The sequence below is a fragment of the Talpa europaea genome (genome assembly GCF_964194135.1).
Source record: "Talpa europaea genome assembly, chromosome: 2".
NCBI lineage: Eukaryota > Metazoa > Chordata > Mammalia > Eulipotyphla > Talpidae > Talpa > Talpa europaea.
Window position 1 is genome coordinate 133,440,894 of NC_140068.1, and position 16,395 is coordinate 133,457,288.

The following is a 16,395-nucleotide window of genomic DNA, read 5'->3' on the forward strand; positions in this document are numbered from 1 at the left end:
TAGTAAAGAAACTCTACACCCCACTTTGATCAAAGACACATCACCTGACAGAAAATCAACAAGGAAAATTTCCTCTAAGTGAGTGTTAGACCCCAAGGGCTAAATAGCTATCTACAGGGCACTGCACTCCACAGTTCTCTCAAGTGTACAGGGAATAGTCTCCAGAATAAACCACTTGTTGGGTCACAGAACAAGTGTCAATAAATTCATAATGACTGAGCACACTACCACATGACAATTGGGTTAAGGAGGGAATCAAAGAAGAAAATTAAAAATACCTTGAGACAAATGACAACCTATCAGTGGGCACAGCACAAGCAGCACTAAGAGGGGAATATAGAGCAATTCGGGCCACACCTGGAGTCAAGACAGCTCAAGGAAAGAATCTAACCTTATGCCTAAAAATAGCTAGAAAGAACAAACGAAACAAAGAGACAGTAGAAGGAAAAATATTAAAGCTGAAATAAATGAAACAGAAATCAAAGGCATCCAAAAATCAATGAAACCAAAAACTGGTTCTTGACAAAAAATAAACAAAACAGACAAATATTTTGCTATACTTTCAAGGAGGAAAAAAGGGGAAAAAATTTAATAAATAGAATAAGATATGAAGGGGAGACGTTATAGCAGACATTTCAGGAATAGAGAGGATAATAAGACAATACTAATTATCTATATGTCAATAGATTGAATGACCTCAAATAACCTAGAAGAAACTGAGGAATTCTTAGAAGTATACAACCTTCTGAGACTGAGTCAGGAAGATTCAGAACAAAGCAACTGCAAGCAAAGACACTGAAACACGAATCAAAATTTCCCCAAAAAATAAAGCCCAGAACCAGACATTTTCAGTACCTTCTACAAAATCTTTAAAGATGAACTAACACCTGACTCCTCAACTCTTCAGAAAAATAGAAGAAACGGGAACGCTGCCATCACATCTCATGAGGCCAGCATTCCCTTGATACCAAAAGCAGAGAAAGACATCACACACAAGAAAGAAAGCTACAGACCAATATCCCTGATGAACACAGAAGCAAAATTCCTCAACAAGACCTTAGCAAACCCTGATCCAGCCACACGCAGCCCCACTGACATCCTGGAGACAGGACAGGCCCAGGTGGGGTCTGAATCCCTGTGGTCGCAGGCCCTGCTGGGACAGGTGCTCCTGAAGGACAGGGACAAAGGAGCAGAGAGATGACCCTGAGGAGTGACCACAGCAATGCCCACAATGCACTGAGCACCGACTGGACACAGGTCCCATCCCCCTCGGCTCCTCACAGCCTCTCCCGCCCCCCACCTGCACAGACTCAGCACACCAAATGCATGCAGTTCGGGCTGGTCCTTGTGGCTCCTCCCTATATCTTGTCAAATTTTAAGAATCTTTTCAATTAACCCATCAAAAAAACAATCCAGAAAAAAAAAAAGTTTCATGTCTGGGTGTCTATTTTCTGTAGGGAAGTGGACATTATTCCTCAGGAAAACACAGAGTACAGGCAGGAGTGGAGTCAGCCCCGCCTCTGCTGGAGCAGGAAAGTCACCAGGGAGAGACACAGGTCAGGGTGGGGAGGGGCCAGATGGATGGGGTTGGGCCCGTCTCCCCACCTCCTCACGTTATGCTGATAGGAACAGACACATGAGGACGCCCTTTGCAGCAAGAGAAACCAGAGGATCTCTTCTTGAGGGAGCGCTGGTTACATCACTGCTTATACTTTAGAGGGTAGGATCACCCCATCAGGTGCTGTCACTGCAGCACACCCACACCTGAGCTCCATGGTCCTCCGGCAGCGTCCACTGTGCTCCCTTCCCGCTTATTTTCACCCTCCCCACTGCCCCTCTGCCAGCCCCTGCTCTCCATGCAGACTTCAAGGGTCAGTGTGTGTGAGCGTGTGTTGTTAAATAGTCCCCATAATCAACTTTTATTGGTTTCACATAAATAGCTAATAGTTTGCAAACCATGTTTTTCCAATATATTTATGTTAACATGTACAAATGTATTTATTAGACTTTTTGGCAGTGGAGGTAGGGAAAAAGAAAAAAAAAGTGACACTGACGATGTCAAAGCTAATCTTCAGTGACAGGGTAAACTCTTGGCCATTGTTGCTCTTCTAAAACAGTTACATATTTATAACCTCAAAACATGTCAAAACTGCAGTGCCTCAGTTTACTTTAAAAAAAACAATAGTGAAACATATTACTTGGGCATCACATTTTCCTTTCTACATGTATATACATTCACATAATTTTACACTTATTACATAATGGTTTTTAAAAATAAACATTGGCATGTTAAACTAAATAATCCCACATCTGATAAATCATGATAGCATCATTTTTTTAAAATTCCAGTTTACTTATTAGTCAGTAAAATGTAACATTTGGCAATGTCCCCAGAGAATTGGGGGGGCAGATGAAATATGAACCATTCATTTGCATAGTCACTACTAGATTCTGTCAGACTGGCAGTCACATTGCAGCTCCCCCTTGAACAAAGTACTACAAGTGGTCATCCCAGCCCAGCATGGAAGACGGAGCTCACTCCTGACACCAGGCACCACCTGTCACTGTATTTGTGTTCCTTGTATGGCGCTGAGCCTTGGTGCTATTAGCACAATGAATTTTCCTTAATGAATGTGGTGGGTTAAGGCAAAAGGACATAACCTGGTCCCCTCAATCATTTATTTTCTCTCCACCTTTTTAAAAATTATTGATGAGACCATATAAGTTGCAGAGTCACTGGCTGGAAAGACACAGTCACTTCTTAGGTCACCCATGGTGTTTACGCAGGAGGTTGGTTTCTCTTGGTCTCTCCCTCCCTGCTGACCATCCCTCAGGAGGGCCCTCAATGTGGAGTTTCAAATGCTACCATCACTATGTCTCCTGGCTGGGTATAGATTATTTTCCCTCATTAAAAATATTTAATCATTGGGCAATAATCTGCTCAGTCTTTGTAAACTCTCCACTGAATAATTTCTTACTTTTGGGGGGGTCACTCCAGTGCCACAGCAGATTGAGCATATGCTGTGAAGCTGTCTTCAGCCTCTGTAGTGCGGGTTCGATTCCTGGCCAGCCAGGGAGATTCCCCAATGGCGTGGCAGATCTCTCCTGTCGCTCCCGCTGCTCCCCTCAGTTGTCTGCCTGCCTGTTCTGCTCCCTACTCTGTCTCTGCTGAATCCTCTCACCCGCTCACACCTGTGGCTTGTACCCCAGCTATTGTATAAATAAATAATTTCTTATTTTTTACAACTTCCTGCTGGCTGCTGTGCTTTTTTCTCTCACCTTCCCTTCAAAGGGGGAAGGGTTTTGAATGAGCCTCCAATTCTACCCCACAATGTAAAATATTGTCCACAGTTGTAGTTAGAGAAGAGCTGATGGTCTGTATGATGAGCTGAGTCATTGATAAAAGGCCTTCAGATTTGAGGAGACAGAAATCACTGTCATGAATGGAAATTGTGCAGACATTGACCGAGATGTTCAACCTAAATAAACCAGCTGGTTTAATGGTAAGATGAAAGGGTGGACTCTGAAGAAAGCCATCCACAGGGTGAAGACCATGACTTTCAGGTAAAGAGGATCTTCCAGAGAGGAGGTTCATGGATTCCTTTATCTTTAAGTCTATAAAGAAAGCCTCTGTGAATCCAGTAGATCAGCATGTTAGTGAGAAAGAGGACAGATCATACAGGAACAATGAGTTGAATCCAGCTATTTGAAACTTTCCTATGTTGTCATGTAATTTGCTGCATCCTCTCAGCTCCACAGAAGCAGTGACATGGTGGGGATATATTTTTTTATATTTTTTATTTAAATTTTATCTTTATATTCCCCATACAATTACAACCCCCTTATTTTGACGCCAAGCCCTCCTTTCCCCACCCCCACCCCCCATAGAGTGTCTCTGGTTCATAGTTGTTTGTTGATTTTGATATTTTCTTTCTTATAGTCATTCTTTTTCCTGGCCCCTTATTTAAGTTTTCTAGATTCCTGCTATGAGTGAGACCATCCGGTATTTTTCTTTTTCTTTCTGGCTTATTTCGCTGAGAAGGATCCCTTCCAGCTCCATGACATGGTGGGAATACTTAATCCATGGTAATGACCTAACAGTAAACATGATTCTCAGTAGACTTGATTCTACAAATATTGTGGGTGGTTCATTAGGAAATGACTATAGACAAAGTAACAACTCATTGTCACAAAGAAGAAATACAGGATAAAAGCAGCAAGATTTCTTATAACCAGGAAAATAACAGTTTGTTGGAAGATGTCATACTCTGGCCCAGTGGTTGGATATAGAAATAATATAAAAAATAATTATCTGCAGCATCGAGTACAAGATCCATCTTAGCTCTAGCATAAAGGGGAGGCTGGGGACCCAGTGGTGGTGCAGGTGCAACAAGACACAGTGGGGGACTCAGTCAGCGGGAGTCAGGCTTTGTCATCAAATCAGTCTGTTGCCAAACTAGAGAGGGTCCATCCACCTTCAGCACTGCTGGGCCAGGAAGCCTGGGCTGGTCTGCAGCCCTGGTCAGCAGTAGGCGCAGCCTGGGGAGTTCAAGGGTTAGTTTTTAAGTTTGCCTTAATATAGCCCTTAGACTTCTTAGACCATATATAAGTGACATATTTGTCTTTCTCCTTTGGACTTATTTCAATTAGCATAATCCATCCATGTTGCCCAGATGGCATGCATTTATGTTTTTCTGATAAGTAGTATTCTATTATCTATATACCACTTCTTGATTTCTCATCTGTTTTTGGGCATTTAGGTTGTTTCCATCGTTTGGATATTGTAAATAGTGCTGCAGTGATCATGGATGTGCAAGGTGCCCTTCATAGTAGTGTATTTGTGTTCTGTGGGTACATACCTAGGAGTGGGACTGTTGGGCCCTATGGCAGACGCACTTTGAATTTTCTAAGAAACCTTAATTATGTTTTATATGTATATATATAAAATTTCATATATATAGTCATAGATGTATGTCATATATATAATCATTTATTTATATATATATAATATCATTGTTCATTTTTGTACAATGTATGCTTTTATGCTTTCTCCTTTCAGGTGTATTCCCCATGAAATTCCCAGCACCACTTCACCCATGAACCATCACCATGGTCCTTTGTGCTCTTCTCTCCCGTTTTGCTCCTTCTACCTCCCCCTCCCCTGAAAAATGTCTCTGATTTATAGTTGCCTAATTTTGTTTTTCTATTATTACTGGTATTTTTTTCCTGATCCCTTATTTGATTCCATTATATTCCTCCTATAAGTGAAATCCTCTGATATTTTTCTTCATCTCTGGCTTATTTTACAGAACATAATCCCTCTAGCTCCATTCATGTTGAGAATGGCATGAGATTATCTTTTTTCATTGCTGAATGGTATTCCATTGTGTATATACCATATCCTCTTGATCCAGTCATCTATTCTTGAGCATTTGGTTGTTTCCATATCTTACCTATCATAACTAGTGCTGCAATAAACAAAGGGGGAAGGTATTCTTTTGAATTGATGCTTCTGTGCCTTGTGAGTACATTCCTAGGAATGGAGTTGCTGGCTCAAAAGGTAGATGCATTTTTAGTAGTTTGAGGCAACTCCAAACAGTTTTCCATAATGGTTGCACAAGTTTGCATTCCCACCAGCAGAGTAGAAGAGTTTCTTTTCTCCAAAACCTTGGCAATATTTGCTGTTTCCTGTTTTTTAAATATGTGCCATTTTCACTGGTGTAAGTTGGTATCTCATTATGGTTTTGATATGCATTTCCCTGATTTAAGTGATGTCAAACATTTTTCATATACTTGTTGGCCATTTGCATTTCCTCTTTGGAGTAGTCTTTTTTGATCTTTTGACAATTTTTTGACTGGATTGTTTTCTTTTGTTGAGTCATGTGAGCTCTTTGTGATCAGTCCCTTATCAGTTGCATTGTGAGCAAAAATCTTCTCCCAATCAGAAGGGTGTCTCTGGGTTTTGGTTAATGTCTCCTTTGGTGTACAAAAGTTTTAGTTTGATGTAATCCTAGCTATTTATCTTTTCTTTGTTTTCTCTGCTTTGGGGAATGTGTCTTTAAAGGTGTTGCTGAGATGTATTTCTTGTAGTGTTTTGCCTATGTTTTCATCTATCTACTTTATGGTTTCAGGTGTTATGTTGAATTATTTTATCCATTTTGAGTTTGTTTTTTGTGCATGGTATGAGGTATTAGTCTAGCTTCATTTTTTTTTTTTTTGCATGTAGCAGTTCAGTTTTCCCAGCATCATTTATTGAATAAACTGTCCTTGTTGCATTGCATATACTTTGCTCCTTTGTCAAAGATTAGGTGCCCATAAATATGTGGGTTTATTTCTGGGTTTTCTATTTGATGCCATTGGTCTGTGTGTCTGCTTTTGTTCCAGTACCATACTGTTTTAATTATTATGGCTTTGTAGTATAATTTGAAATCTGGCAGTATGATGCCTCCATTCTCCTTTTTAGTCAGGAGAGCTTTCATTATTTGCAGAAACCTTGATATTGTTGACATCAAAACCAAGCCAGAGGCCTCCCTGGTGGCGCAGCAGGTTGAGCAGAGCACTGTGAAGCTGTCCACTGCCTCTGCAGCATGGGCTCGAATCCTGGCCAGCTAGGGAGATTCCCACATGGCACAGCAGACCTCTCCTATCTCACCCACTGCTCCGCTCAGCAGTGCTTTCAGTCTGTCTGCCTGTTCTGTGCCCCGCTGTCTCTGGTGAATCGCCTCAGCCTCCCATGCCTCTGACCTGTACCCCACTTCTTGTATAAAAAGGACAAATCTTTAATAAAAAAAGGAGCCTGTCTACATTCTCAAAAACAATGTAGGATTGTTCCATATTCTCCATGTTCTCACCAGCACTTGTTAATATCTGGTCTTTCTAATATAAGGCATTCTTACAGACATGAAGTGATTTGTCACTGTGTTTTAAATCAGGGGATCATGAACAGATCAAAAAGGTGTGGTACATATATACAGTGGAATGTACTCAGTGATTGAAACCATAAACTTATGCCATTTGGGAAATATGGATGGGGTAGGAAGGGAGTATATTAAGCTTGATAAGTCAAAAGGAAAAAAAAATATCAGGTGGTTGTCCTTATATGTGATATATACGAAACCAAACAGAGGGTCAGAATAAAGACAAAATTTGCAACCTGATTATAGATTTGAGACATACAGAAGGGGAAAGGGAGAGAGATGGTTCCAAATAGGGGAGAGAAGAGCACAAGGGACTGTAGTGATGGATCATGGGTGCTATGGTGGTGACGGAACTACAAGGACTACACCTGAGAGAGAAATTAAATATTATACAAAAATTAACAATGAATAGATTTAATTTAAGAAATTTATATCAATCACTGATATAATGGGGGGGTGAGAGAAATTCTACCACATTCAGTTCTACACAAGGCATAGCTCTCTCACTCGGTGAAGGAAAATAATATTGAAGAAATTCAGGTGAATCACCTTAAATGATAACATTCTCAATAGTCCACTGCATCCTCAGAATGTCCCTCTCACATCTCTCTCTGGTGTGTCCCAGGGGATGAGAGACATCCCAGAGTCCTGGGGACTGTTTCTGCTGAGGAAACACAAAAGAGAACCTGGTCAGAGGCCAGAGATGAGACCCTCGGAGGAAATGATGAGGGTGACAGTGAGCCTCTAGTGGGCTCTGAGACCTGGGACGCTGGTCGTGAAGGACTCACCAGATGGGGGACTGCTGTCAGCTACAAGCAATGAGTCTCTATTTTTCTCAGCATGGTTATATGGGAACTATGAACAAGGACCTCTGCATTTTATCGTAAGTCAGAGAAAGCAAAACAAACTTGCCTCGCATGCCATGCGCGTGAGCTCACACACACCACATATGTGAACCCTTGGGCTTGTTGGACATGCCTGTCCTTGTGAGCCTCTGTTGCTAAGTTACCACAGAGGAGACTTCCAAGGACAAAGCGAGTTCGGGGTGTCCCTCCCAGGCTGTTTCCCCCCTGGTACATGTACGTTTTCTCAGCGTTTTGGTCAGCCCTTCCCTTGCCGGCCTCAGGTCACCTCTCGATCATCCTCATGCAACATCCCCCCTTTCTTTTTCTTTAAAAAGAGGGCTAAGATCTTTGAGGTGGAGTATTGTTCACTCATGGTTCGGCAGAGGAAGGAGTATCCTACACAAAAAATAATCACACATATTAGTACAACAATCACAGCACTACTAATGCTATGGGTCATGCTCTGCATAAATGATTGTGAGTCCATTCCCTGAAGTGCCTCGGCTATTCCTTGAGCCAGTCCCTCATATGTTTCCTTGGGTAGATCAAGCAAAAAACAATCCAACACCTGTTGTTGAAGAGCATGAACATCCAAGGACATATTACCAGAGATACTGTCAGGTGGTATCGGATTACCTGCCAGAAGTGGTTCAAACTACTGTACTGCACTGGAGTCACATAGCAAGCTGAGACATTCCAGTCACAATGTAGCATAATCTGATGTTGAAGTGCTACAAACTGGCCACCTAGCCATTGAACAGCTTGTTGTAATTTGCCCAGGCAACCCTCCAGTCCCTCCTCCAGATGAAGGTGAGGCTGCCAAAGCTGCCTGGAATCCTTGTGACCTTGCATTCCAGCTCATAGTCTGCAGCAGTGGAGGATTAGGGACATAGATCCAATAAAAAGATTCTGCACCAATTACCTCCACAATGGCCATCATTTCAAAAAACAAAATCACAGAATTTCGAGGTTTCTTCGTATGGGCCACCACTCTCAGCTTGATGCACCAGCTTCTTCAACTGTCCCCATGTTGAAGGATCTGCCTTATTGCTGTTGAAAGTGGGGTTGGTCACTGCTATCAGGCTCAAGCTGTTCATCTCCTGAGTCAGAGGCTTGAAGTGGAATCTCCCCCTCTTGGCCATAATGAGGCTTAATCAGTTTTGAAGGTAACCACCGCTCTCTGGCTTCCAGACCTGGAGAAACACAAGTAAACCCTCTTCCCCAGGTGAGCACCTCTCCCTTTTCCCACTGATTGGTCATCTCATCTTTCCACCAAATGGGCTGTTTTACTACAGCCACTTCTGAATGCCAATGCTTTTTAGCTGCAGAACAGTCAGTATCAGCCTGCAAATTTAAAAAAATTAGAGTAATAAGTGCTTGAGCAATCAGTGTAGCAGGGGACTCTCTCCCCCTTTTTTGATTTTTAAGGGCAGATCCCAGGACATAGTCTTAGGAAACAGTTTTTTTCCAGGGTTTTGTGTATGTTAGAGAATAACAGTCTGCCACCAGTATTGTCCATGAAGTTCCAGTATTGACAATCCTTCATTACTGGAAATTAGTTAGGCCATGCCAAAAAAGCATTAGAAGGCATTAACCAAAACAAAACAGTAAATATGTCAAATCACAGGAAAAAAGAAGCAAAAAGAAAATTCTGAAAACTAGTTTAACTTATTTAAAAACAAGTTTTCTCCACCTTGATTCCAATTTTATATAACAGTACAGCAAAATATTTGTGAACTAAATTTACTTTTAGACCAATTTGCCTATTTTTGCATAAAATCACAAGGCAGAATAACCAAACAGCAATTTTTGATAGCTTTGTTGGAATACTCCAAATAGGATCAGATGGAACTGTTAAAATAGGGTCTAAAAATAGGCTTCAGGAACACAGCTGGTCTCCCCAGACTCCACCTGGGCTTTCCTCTTTTCGAGGGTACCAGGACTTTTTCTTTTTCTGGGTTGGCCAGTCCTGCCAATGAAGGCAAGCTTCCTCATCATTTTTGGAGGTCTCTGGAACCCTATGAACAAAGCAGCAGTTTCTCCTTTTTTTGGTTCAGCTCTATGTCAACTCCCTGGAAAAATTCCACTCAAAGCCACACAAAATGTAAATACAACTTAGCTAAAACCTAGTAAAAATCAGGTATAACTCCAACAGTCTATGCAGTCCTTTGCAGAAAATTTTTACTGTCAAAAGTTGCATCAATTTGAATCAATTGAGGCCTTTTCTCTTTATTTTTTGTAGAAACCATTGAAGTACACAATATTGCAAGGCAACAATAACCATTGACAATTTGCATACATACCAGGTACTGAAAGATTTTTGCCGGAGGCCAGCTCCTGCAAAATGTCATGTCAAGGGTCCCCACAGGACAAGATGACATCAGCAAAGTGGAGGGATGAGGGGATGAGGGAATGAGGAGACACAAACACTTGATAGGGTGCAAGTATCTCCTGCTGAGGGTCTCAGAGGGTCTTTATTTATACATCAGAATTTTTTTATTTGATCATTACATCATGCATTATGTCATTTACATTGTGTCAGAATTTATTTTTGATCACTCAGTGCACAACCCATTTCTTAATTTTCCTAGTTTATGATTAACTTGGTTACTTGGTTACATTAACTTGGTTACATATTTTCCTAGGTGATGTATGTTATTCAGAAAATAAAAACAGGTGCTACACACTACGTGATTTATGCGGTCAGGCTAGGTAAATAAAACAAGGCTAAGCAGGGATTGTAAGATTGAGGGCGGCCTCCTATTTTCTATATAGAACCTAAGGTTTCCTGGTACCATGGGAACAGTATATGGTGTGTCTTTCTCAGACCATTTTGCCTCCCCTGGTGCCTCAGGGCCTTCTCTTCTGGTTCCAACAGCTCTATCAAATGTGGCTTGTTAAAGAACTCAATGTTACTCATGGTAACTGAGTTACAAATTGGAGGATGTGGAGAATCATTGGAAACCGTTTCATTATCAATCATGTTGGAAGGCACTTTTCTTAAACTACTGAGGTGTGCATCACCGAAACTGGCATTGATGCCAGCACTCATTGTGTTATTCTGGAGCTTATAGAAAACTTCCATGGTTTCAATAACTGCCACAACCGAGTGAAAAGAAGTAGCTGGAGCCAGCTAAGGAGTTTTCTGACGTTTCAGAAATTTCCCCCATGCCCGGACCTTGGCAGACAGCATGAGTAGCATGGCCTGCACTAGATTTTGTTTTAGAAAACCAATATTAACATTTCTGTACATGCCAAAGTTTTACCATTTTCCAAGTGACAATACTTCCCTTTCAGTGTAACTTTATTAAGTAGACCAAATAGTACAAATTTATCTAATGTCTTTCCCAGGAGGAAAGGGAGAAAGTTTGTGGAGTGTTTCTGGAGCTTTACTGAGGTTCCACAAAATTTCCTTCAATTGATCAAATGAGAGGCTACCAAATTTTACTTCAATTTAGATTTTTGGAAAGCTTTGCCATAAATATTAGAAAACAGCAACAACAACCATATTTAATCTCTATGAAAGTTCCAGCCCTAAGTATAATATTGACATTCAAATCATAACCTTTAATTTTCATCTCAAAAACCTTAGTAATTTTTCAGACACTTAAAAGACATTATGTACCCAACATCATTAACCCAGACAAGAGCTAAGGTTATACCCAATGCGAGTTTATAAGTACATGTTTTAAAACAACCCATTGGATTAAAACTCAGTTACTTTTAACCAAAAATTATTCCAGCTGATGTGTTCCCAAGACACTAAGGTATCTAAGAAAGTTTAGTTGTAGCTTTAGTTCCTGTTATGACTGGAATTCCATTTTGCAGGGCTGTTAATAAAACAATGGCACATACCAAGTTTTTCTAGGCTGGCTAATAATCAAACAAGCATTAGGCAGATTAATAAAAACAAGAAAAATCAGAGTAACATATAGATACTATGTACATTTTTCATATACATGTGACTCAGTAGGAAAGACAAAAGTACCTTTTATACCAGAAGTTTCTTTTGAAATAAACACATTTAAACAGAGTAAATTATTAATACTTAACATTATAACTTTAAAGCATATATGCTTTGAATTATATCATAAGATTTATAATTAATCCTCTGGAGGTAAAAAACAAAACAAAACAAAGACAGTTACAAACAAACAGAGAGTTCTTGATATTCATATTCAACTTTGGTCATGTGTATAAATTTTAAGAGATATTTATTTTATCAATATTTGTGAAGACACTGAGAAACCTGTTAATGATTTAATTTTAGTTCTATAACAATTCTTTTAGATCAAACATATTTTAAATTTGTATTTTTAAGAGTGACTCTGGCTTTGAAGAAGCTGTGCACAGAGAATTTACATTAGTATTTTAAGACCTGAAAAAAAATTCCTTCAAAATTGTAAAAGAGCCTTTATAAAACATCTCAAACAACCTAGTTTTTGAGATGCCTTAGCTTCTCATTTATGTTTGATATTCTCAATTACCAAGTTTTTTTTTGTTACACTTTTATATTAAGAAGGTTTTTAATGAGTTAAAAGCCAAAATCTTTACATAGAATATGTGTCCAATCTTAATTATTACTAAAGACCTTGGGCTTGAGACTACAACAGTCACGGCAGTTTTTACTAACTTTTTTTAGATAAGAAATTTTTTTTGAGTTTATATTTTAAAGAAATGATCCTTTGGCTTTAAGTTGTTATTGTTTTATCTCACCAAGAACAAGCATATTTTTAAAAGATTTATTTATTTATTTATTTATATAAGAACCAGGGTACAGGTCAGATGCGCGGGAGGGTGAGAGGATTCACCAGGGACAGAGCGGGGAACAGAACAGGCAGACTGACGAAATACACTGCTGAGGGGAGCAGCGGGCAAGACAGGAGAGGTCTGCCACGCGATGTGGGACCCTCGCCAGCCAGCCGGGATTGAACCAGTGCTGCAGAGGCTGCGGACAGCTTCACAGTGTGGCACTCAACCACCTGCGCCACCAGAGGAGGCCTTGAGAACAAGCATATTTTTAAGACAAAAAAGAGCAAGTAAGTAAATTTAAAAGTTTTTACTCAAGCAATAAGCATTTTGTAGGAGACACAGGGAAATAGGATTTTTACCTATAGAACAGGCCAGAATGGTGTTTTAAGGTGGACAAAAGGAGAGTCCAGTCCCCCACAGCAGAAAGGCAGCAGAGACCTGCCAGTGATCTCAACACTGGAGAAAAAGTCCAGGCAGCTGCTTGCTGAGACTGGGGTAGCCTCCACCTGTCCACCACAGTGGGTTTACATTATTTTAATAAAAACCTTTTAGTCTCATATAGTCATATTATAACCATTTCCTATCACTTTAACAATTGTGAATGAACTTCGAATACCATTTTTTAGAAATAACTTTTTTATTTTTCTTAAAAAAAAACAAATGGCAAAACTCTAGTGGCAGAAACCCTGGCCTCCCCCCACCCCAAATAATTAACAGGAAAAGCTTGAAGCATTTCTTCCTCCATTTATAAGACTGTGTCACGTTATCTCTTATTTGTTCCCAAGTTTCTATATCCAGCAACCTGCCCTCTGGGAACCATGGGTTATATTTTTCAACTACTATTAAACATTCTAGAATCTGGTTAAGGGGTATTTTTGCCCTATGGTGAGAAAGCAGATGCTGCAGAAGCAAAGCGAAAGTAGAAAGCCTTGAAGAAGATTGCCCCATCTGGAATTCCCACCTCTACTCACATCCTTCTGTGGAGTCGTGACCACTGCTGTCACCTCGTCACTTCAGTGGGAGGTTTCTCCTTCAGGTCCCTGTTTGGGTGCCACTTGTGAGCCTCCAGTGGGCTCTGAGACCTGGGACGCTGGTCGCAAAGGACCCACCAGACGGGGCAATGCTTTCAGCTACAAGCAGTGATTCTCTACATTTCTCAGCATGGTTATATGGGAATTGTGAACAAACACATCTGCGTTTTATCATAAGTCAGAAAAAGCCAAAACAACCTTGCCTCACACACCATGTGCGTGAGCTCATACACATCACTTATATGAGCCCTTGTGCTTGTCGGACATGCCTGTCCTTGTGAGTCTCTGTTGCTAAGTTACGACCAAGGAGACTTCCAAGGACGAAGCAAGTCCAGGGCGTCCCTCCCAGGTGGTTTTCCATCCTGGCATATGCGAGTTTTCTCAGCGTTTCGGTCAGCCCTTCCCTTGCCATCCTCAGGTGACCTCTTGATCATCCTCGTGCAACAGTGACTCTCCCTAGAGTTCCCTCTACACTGTCCTCAGGGGCTCAGGGATCCAACCCCTGATCTACACTTACCTGCACCCTGAGTGTAGCTGATTGCTTGTCCCCCTACAGGAAGAAACATCATGTGAGATAAGGGAGTAGTCAGCGCATGGAGTCCTAAAGGAATCTCCAAGTCTGGGTCACAGGGAAATTTCTAGAACTGTGATTGAAGACCCAGGTCAGGACTGGGATATATGAAGAATGGATATGAAAGGGAATTGGAGTCTTTCCACAGCAGGGTCCCTTCCCATTGGCATTTGCTGGGAAACAGATCCCCATCACCACAATTATAAGGTGAATAATTGGTGATTCATTTTCAAAAGTGTTTTACAAAAACCTGAGTGTTAGCAATCAGCACCAGACTGGGCAACATATGTGTGGATGGTACTTCCTCCTACCCAGGTAAGGCAAGTCCTCCCTGGGACATGAAAGTCCCCAGTGGACAAATTCCCCTACTCCCTTCCCTACCTGAGCACTTCTTCCTCCACATCACAGCTGCAGCCACCACAGCTCCAGTGAGCACAGCTCCAAGGAAAACCAGGCCAGCAATGATGCCCGCGGTGGGGACAGAGGACTGAGGAGGGGGCACTGGAAGGGACAGGAAGATGAGACCCTGAGCCCCAGGAACATCCTGACTCTCTGAAATTCTCCAGAAGGGCTCCTGATTCCTCCAAGCAGAAGCTCAGGGCCTCTCTGGTGGCACAATGGGTTGAATGCAGTGCTCTGTAGCTGTCCACAGCCTCTGCAGCACGAGTTCGATTGCCACCTGGCCAGGGAGATACCCACATGGCATGGCAGATCTCTCCTATCTCGCCTGCTGCTCCCCTCAGCAGTGTTTTTGGTTGTCTGCCTGTTCTTCTCCCCATTCTGTCTCTGGTGAATTCTCTCACCCTCCTGCACCTCTAACTTTTACCCCAGTTCTTGTATAAATAAACAAATATTTAAAAAAAAGAAAAAAAGAAACTCAGAGCCCATCCTTACCCCATCTCAGGACTTGGGGTTCCAGCAGCCCCTCATGCTGCACATGGCAAGTGTAGCTCTGCTCCTCTCCAGAAGGCACCATCACAGCCGCCCACTTCTGGAAGGTTCCATCCCCCCCAGGCCTGGTCTCCACCAGCTCCATCTCCTGGGTCAGTTCCTCCCCATCTCGCTGCCAGGTCAGGGTGATGTCTGCAGGGTAGAAACCTAGGGCCCAGCACCTCAGGGTGACATCACGGTCAGAGGTGACGTGGAGGGAAACCTGTGTCTTTGGGGGATCTGAGGAGAAGGGTCAAAAAAAATCACACTTTGGGTTTTCCTTCCTGGACACTGAAGCAGACTCACTGACCATCCTCAGAACAAACATGACAATTGGTTTGGAGGGAGGAAGCACAAAACCCAAAAACCAGCCTAGTCTGGGGAATCTGGGATAATTAGGTAAGAGCCCATGAGGGAGGATGCGGGTCTCTGGGGAGAACACAGATTTTTACTCCAGACTTGGTTGGAGGGTGAATGACACAGAAAGGCAGGAGTCAGGTCCAGAAATGTTCTCAGACCAAAAACAAGACCTTGAAAGAGAAGCTTATGTTTCCCAGGATGGCTGCCAGGTCAAAAGGATCCTGGAAGAGTTATTTCAGGATGGCCTCCCCTCCCTCACGAGAGACTGGATTCCTTAACCCTCCAGAAAAGTGGTGTCTTTTGGGCGAGTCTCTCTCTAGCACAGAACAGGACACCCAGGGGGACTCTCCCTCTCTGCCCAGAAAGCAGCTGCTGTTCTGCCCATGATTCCATTCGCCCCCCACGAAACCCCCCTCTTCCAGTTTGAGGGGAGGTCCAAGGCCTTTTGGCCCCTCTTACCTGTGCGCTGCAGCACCTCCTTCCCCAAAACTAGAAATCTGAGGAGCCACGGGAAGCACCTGCTCTGCACACTGTGCCTGACGCGCTCGGCCCTGCCCGCCGCCTCCCACGCGCGCTGGGTGATCTGAGCCCCCGAGTCCGCGGGGTCCAGGAGCGCAGGTCCTCGCTCAGGGAGATGAAATCCGCGCCCTCGTAGGCGAACTGGTCATACCCGCCGAGGAGTCTCAGGTCTGGGCTCACTTCGCAGCCAAACATCCTCTGGAGGGTGTGAGACCCTGAGACCCACCCCTGTGGTCAGCCCCGAGGTCACCCCGCCCTCTCTGAATAAACCTCAATAAACCTAAACTGAAAATGAAATGCAGGCAGGAATGTCCCGCGGGCTCTTCCCGGTGGAGGGTCCTGGCAGATCCACCCGCCTCGAGGGGTCAGTGGACCCTGAGACCCGGGACACCCCGGCCTCATGATGGGAATGGGGGTGACCTGACCCTGGCCCCGCTCCGCGAAGCTCACCGTCCTCGCTCTGGTTGTAG

General features: G+C 42.7%; 1 protein-coding gene and 1 pseudogene across 2 annotated transcripts in view; both read right to left on the reverse strand.

The window, feature by feature from the left end:
* The window catches only part of LOC311167681 (lathosterol oxidase-like), an 89,695-nt pseudogene extending 85,358 nt beyond the window's left edge, over positions 1-4,337 (reverse strand). Inside the window, exons 1-2 of the transcript in view lie at positions 4,077-4,337; positions 3,280-3,781 (exon numbers count right to left, since the gene is read on the reverse strand). The product of the transcript in view is annotated as a lathosterol oxidase-like (transcript). The remainder of the gene's footprint in view (positions 1-3,279; positions 3,782-4,076) is intronic.
* A 10,584-nt stretch (positions 4,338-14,921) lies between these two features.
* The window catches only part of LOC311167489 (saoe class I histocompatibility antigen, A alpha chain-like), a gene marked incomplete at its 5' end in the record, with an annotated part of 55,790 nt that continues 54,316 nt past the window's right edge, over positions 14,922-16,395 (reverse strand). Inside the window, one exon of the mRNA XM_084228510.1 lies at positions 14,922-15,286. Coding sequence (XP_084084636.1) covers positions 14,994-15,286 — 293 coding nt within the window. The 3' untranslated portion in view covers positions 14,922-14,993. The remainder of the gene's footprint in view (positions 15,287-16,395) is intronic.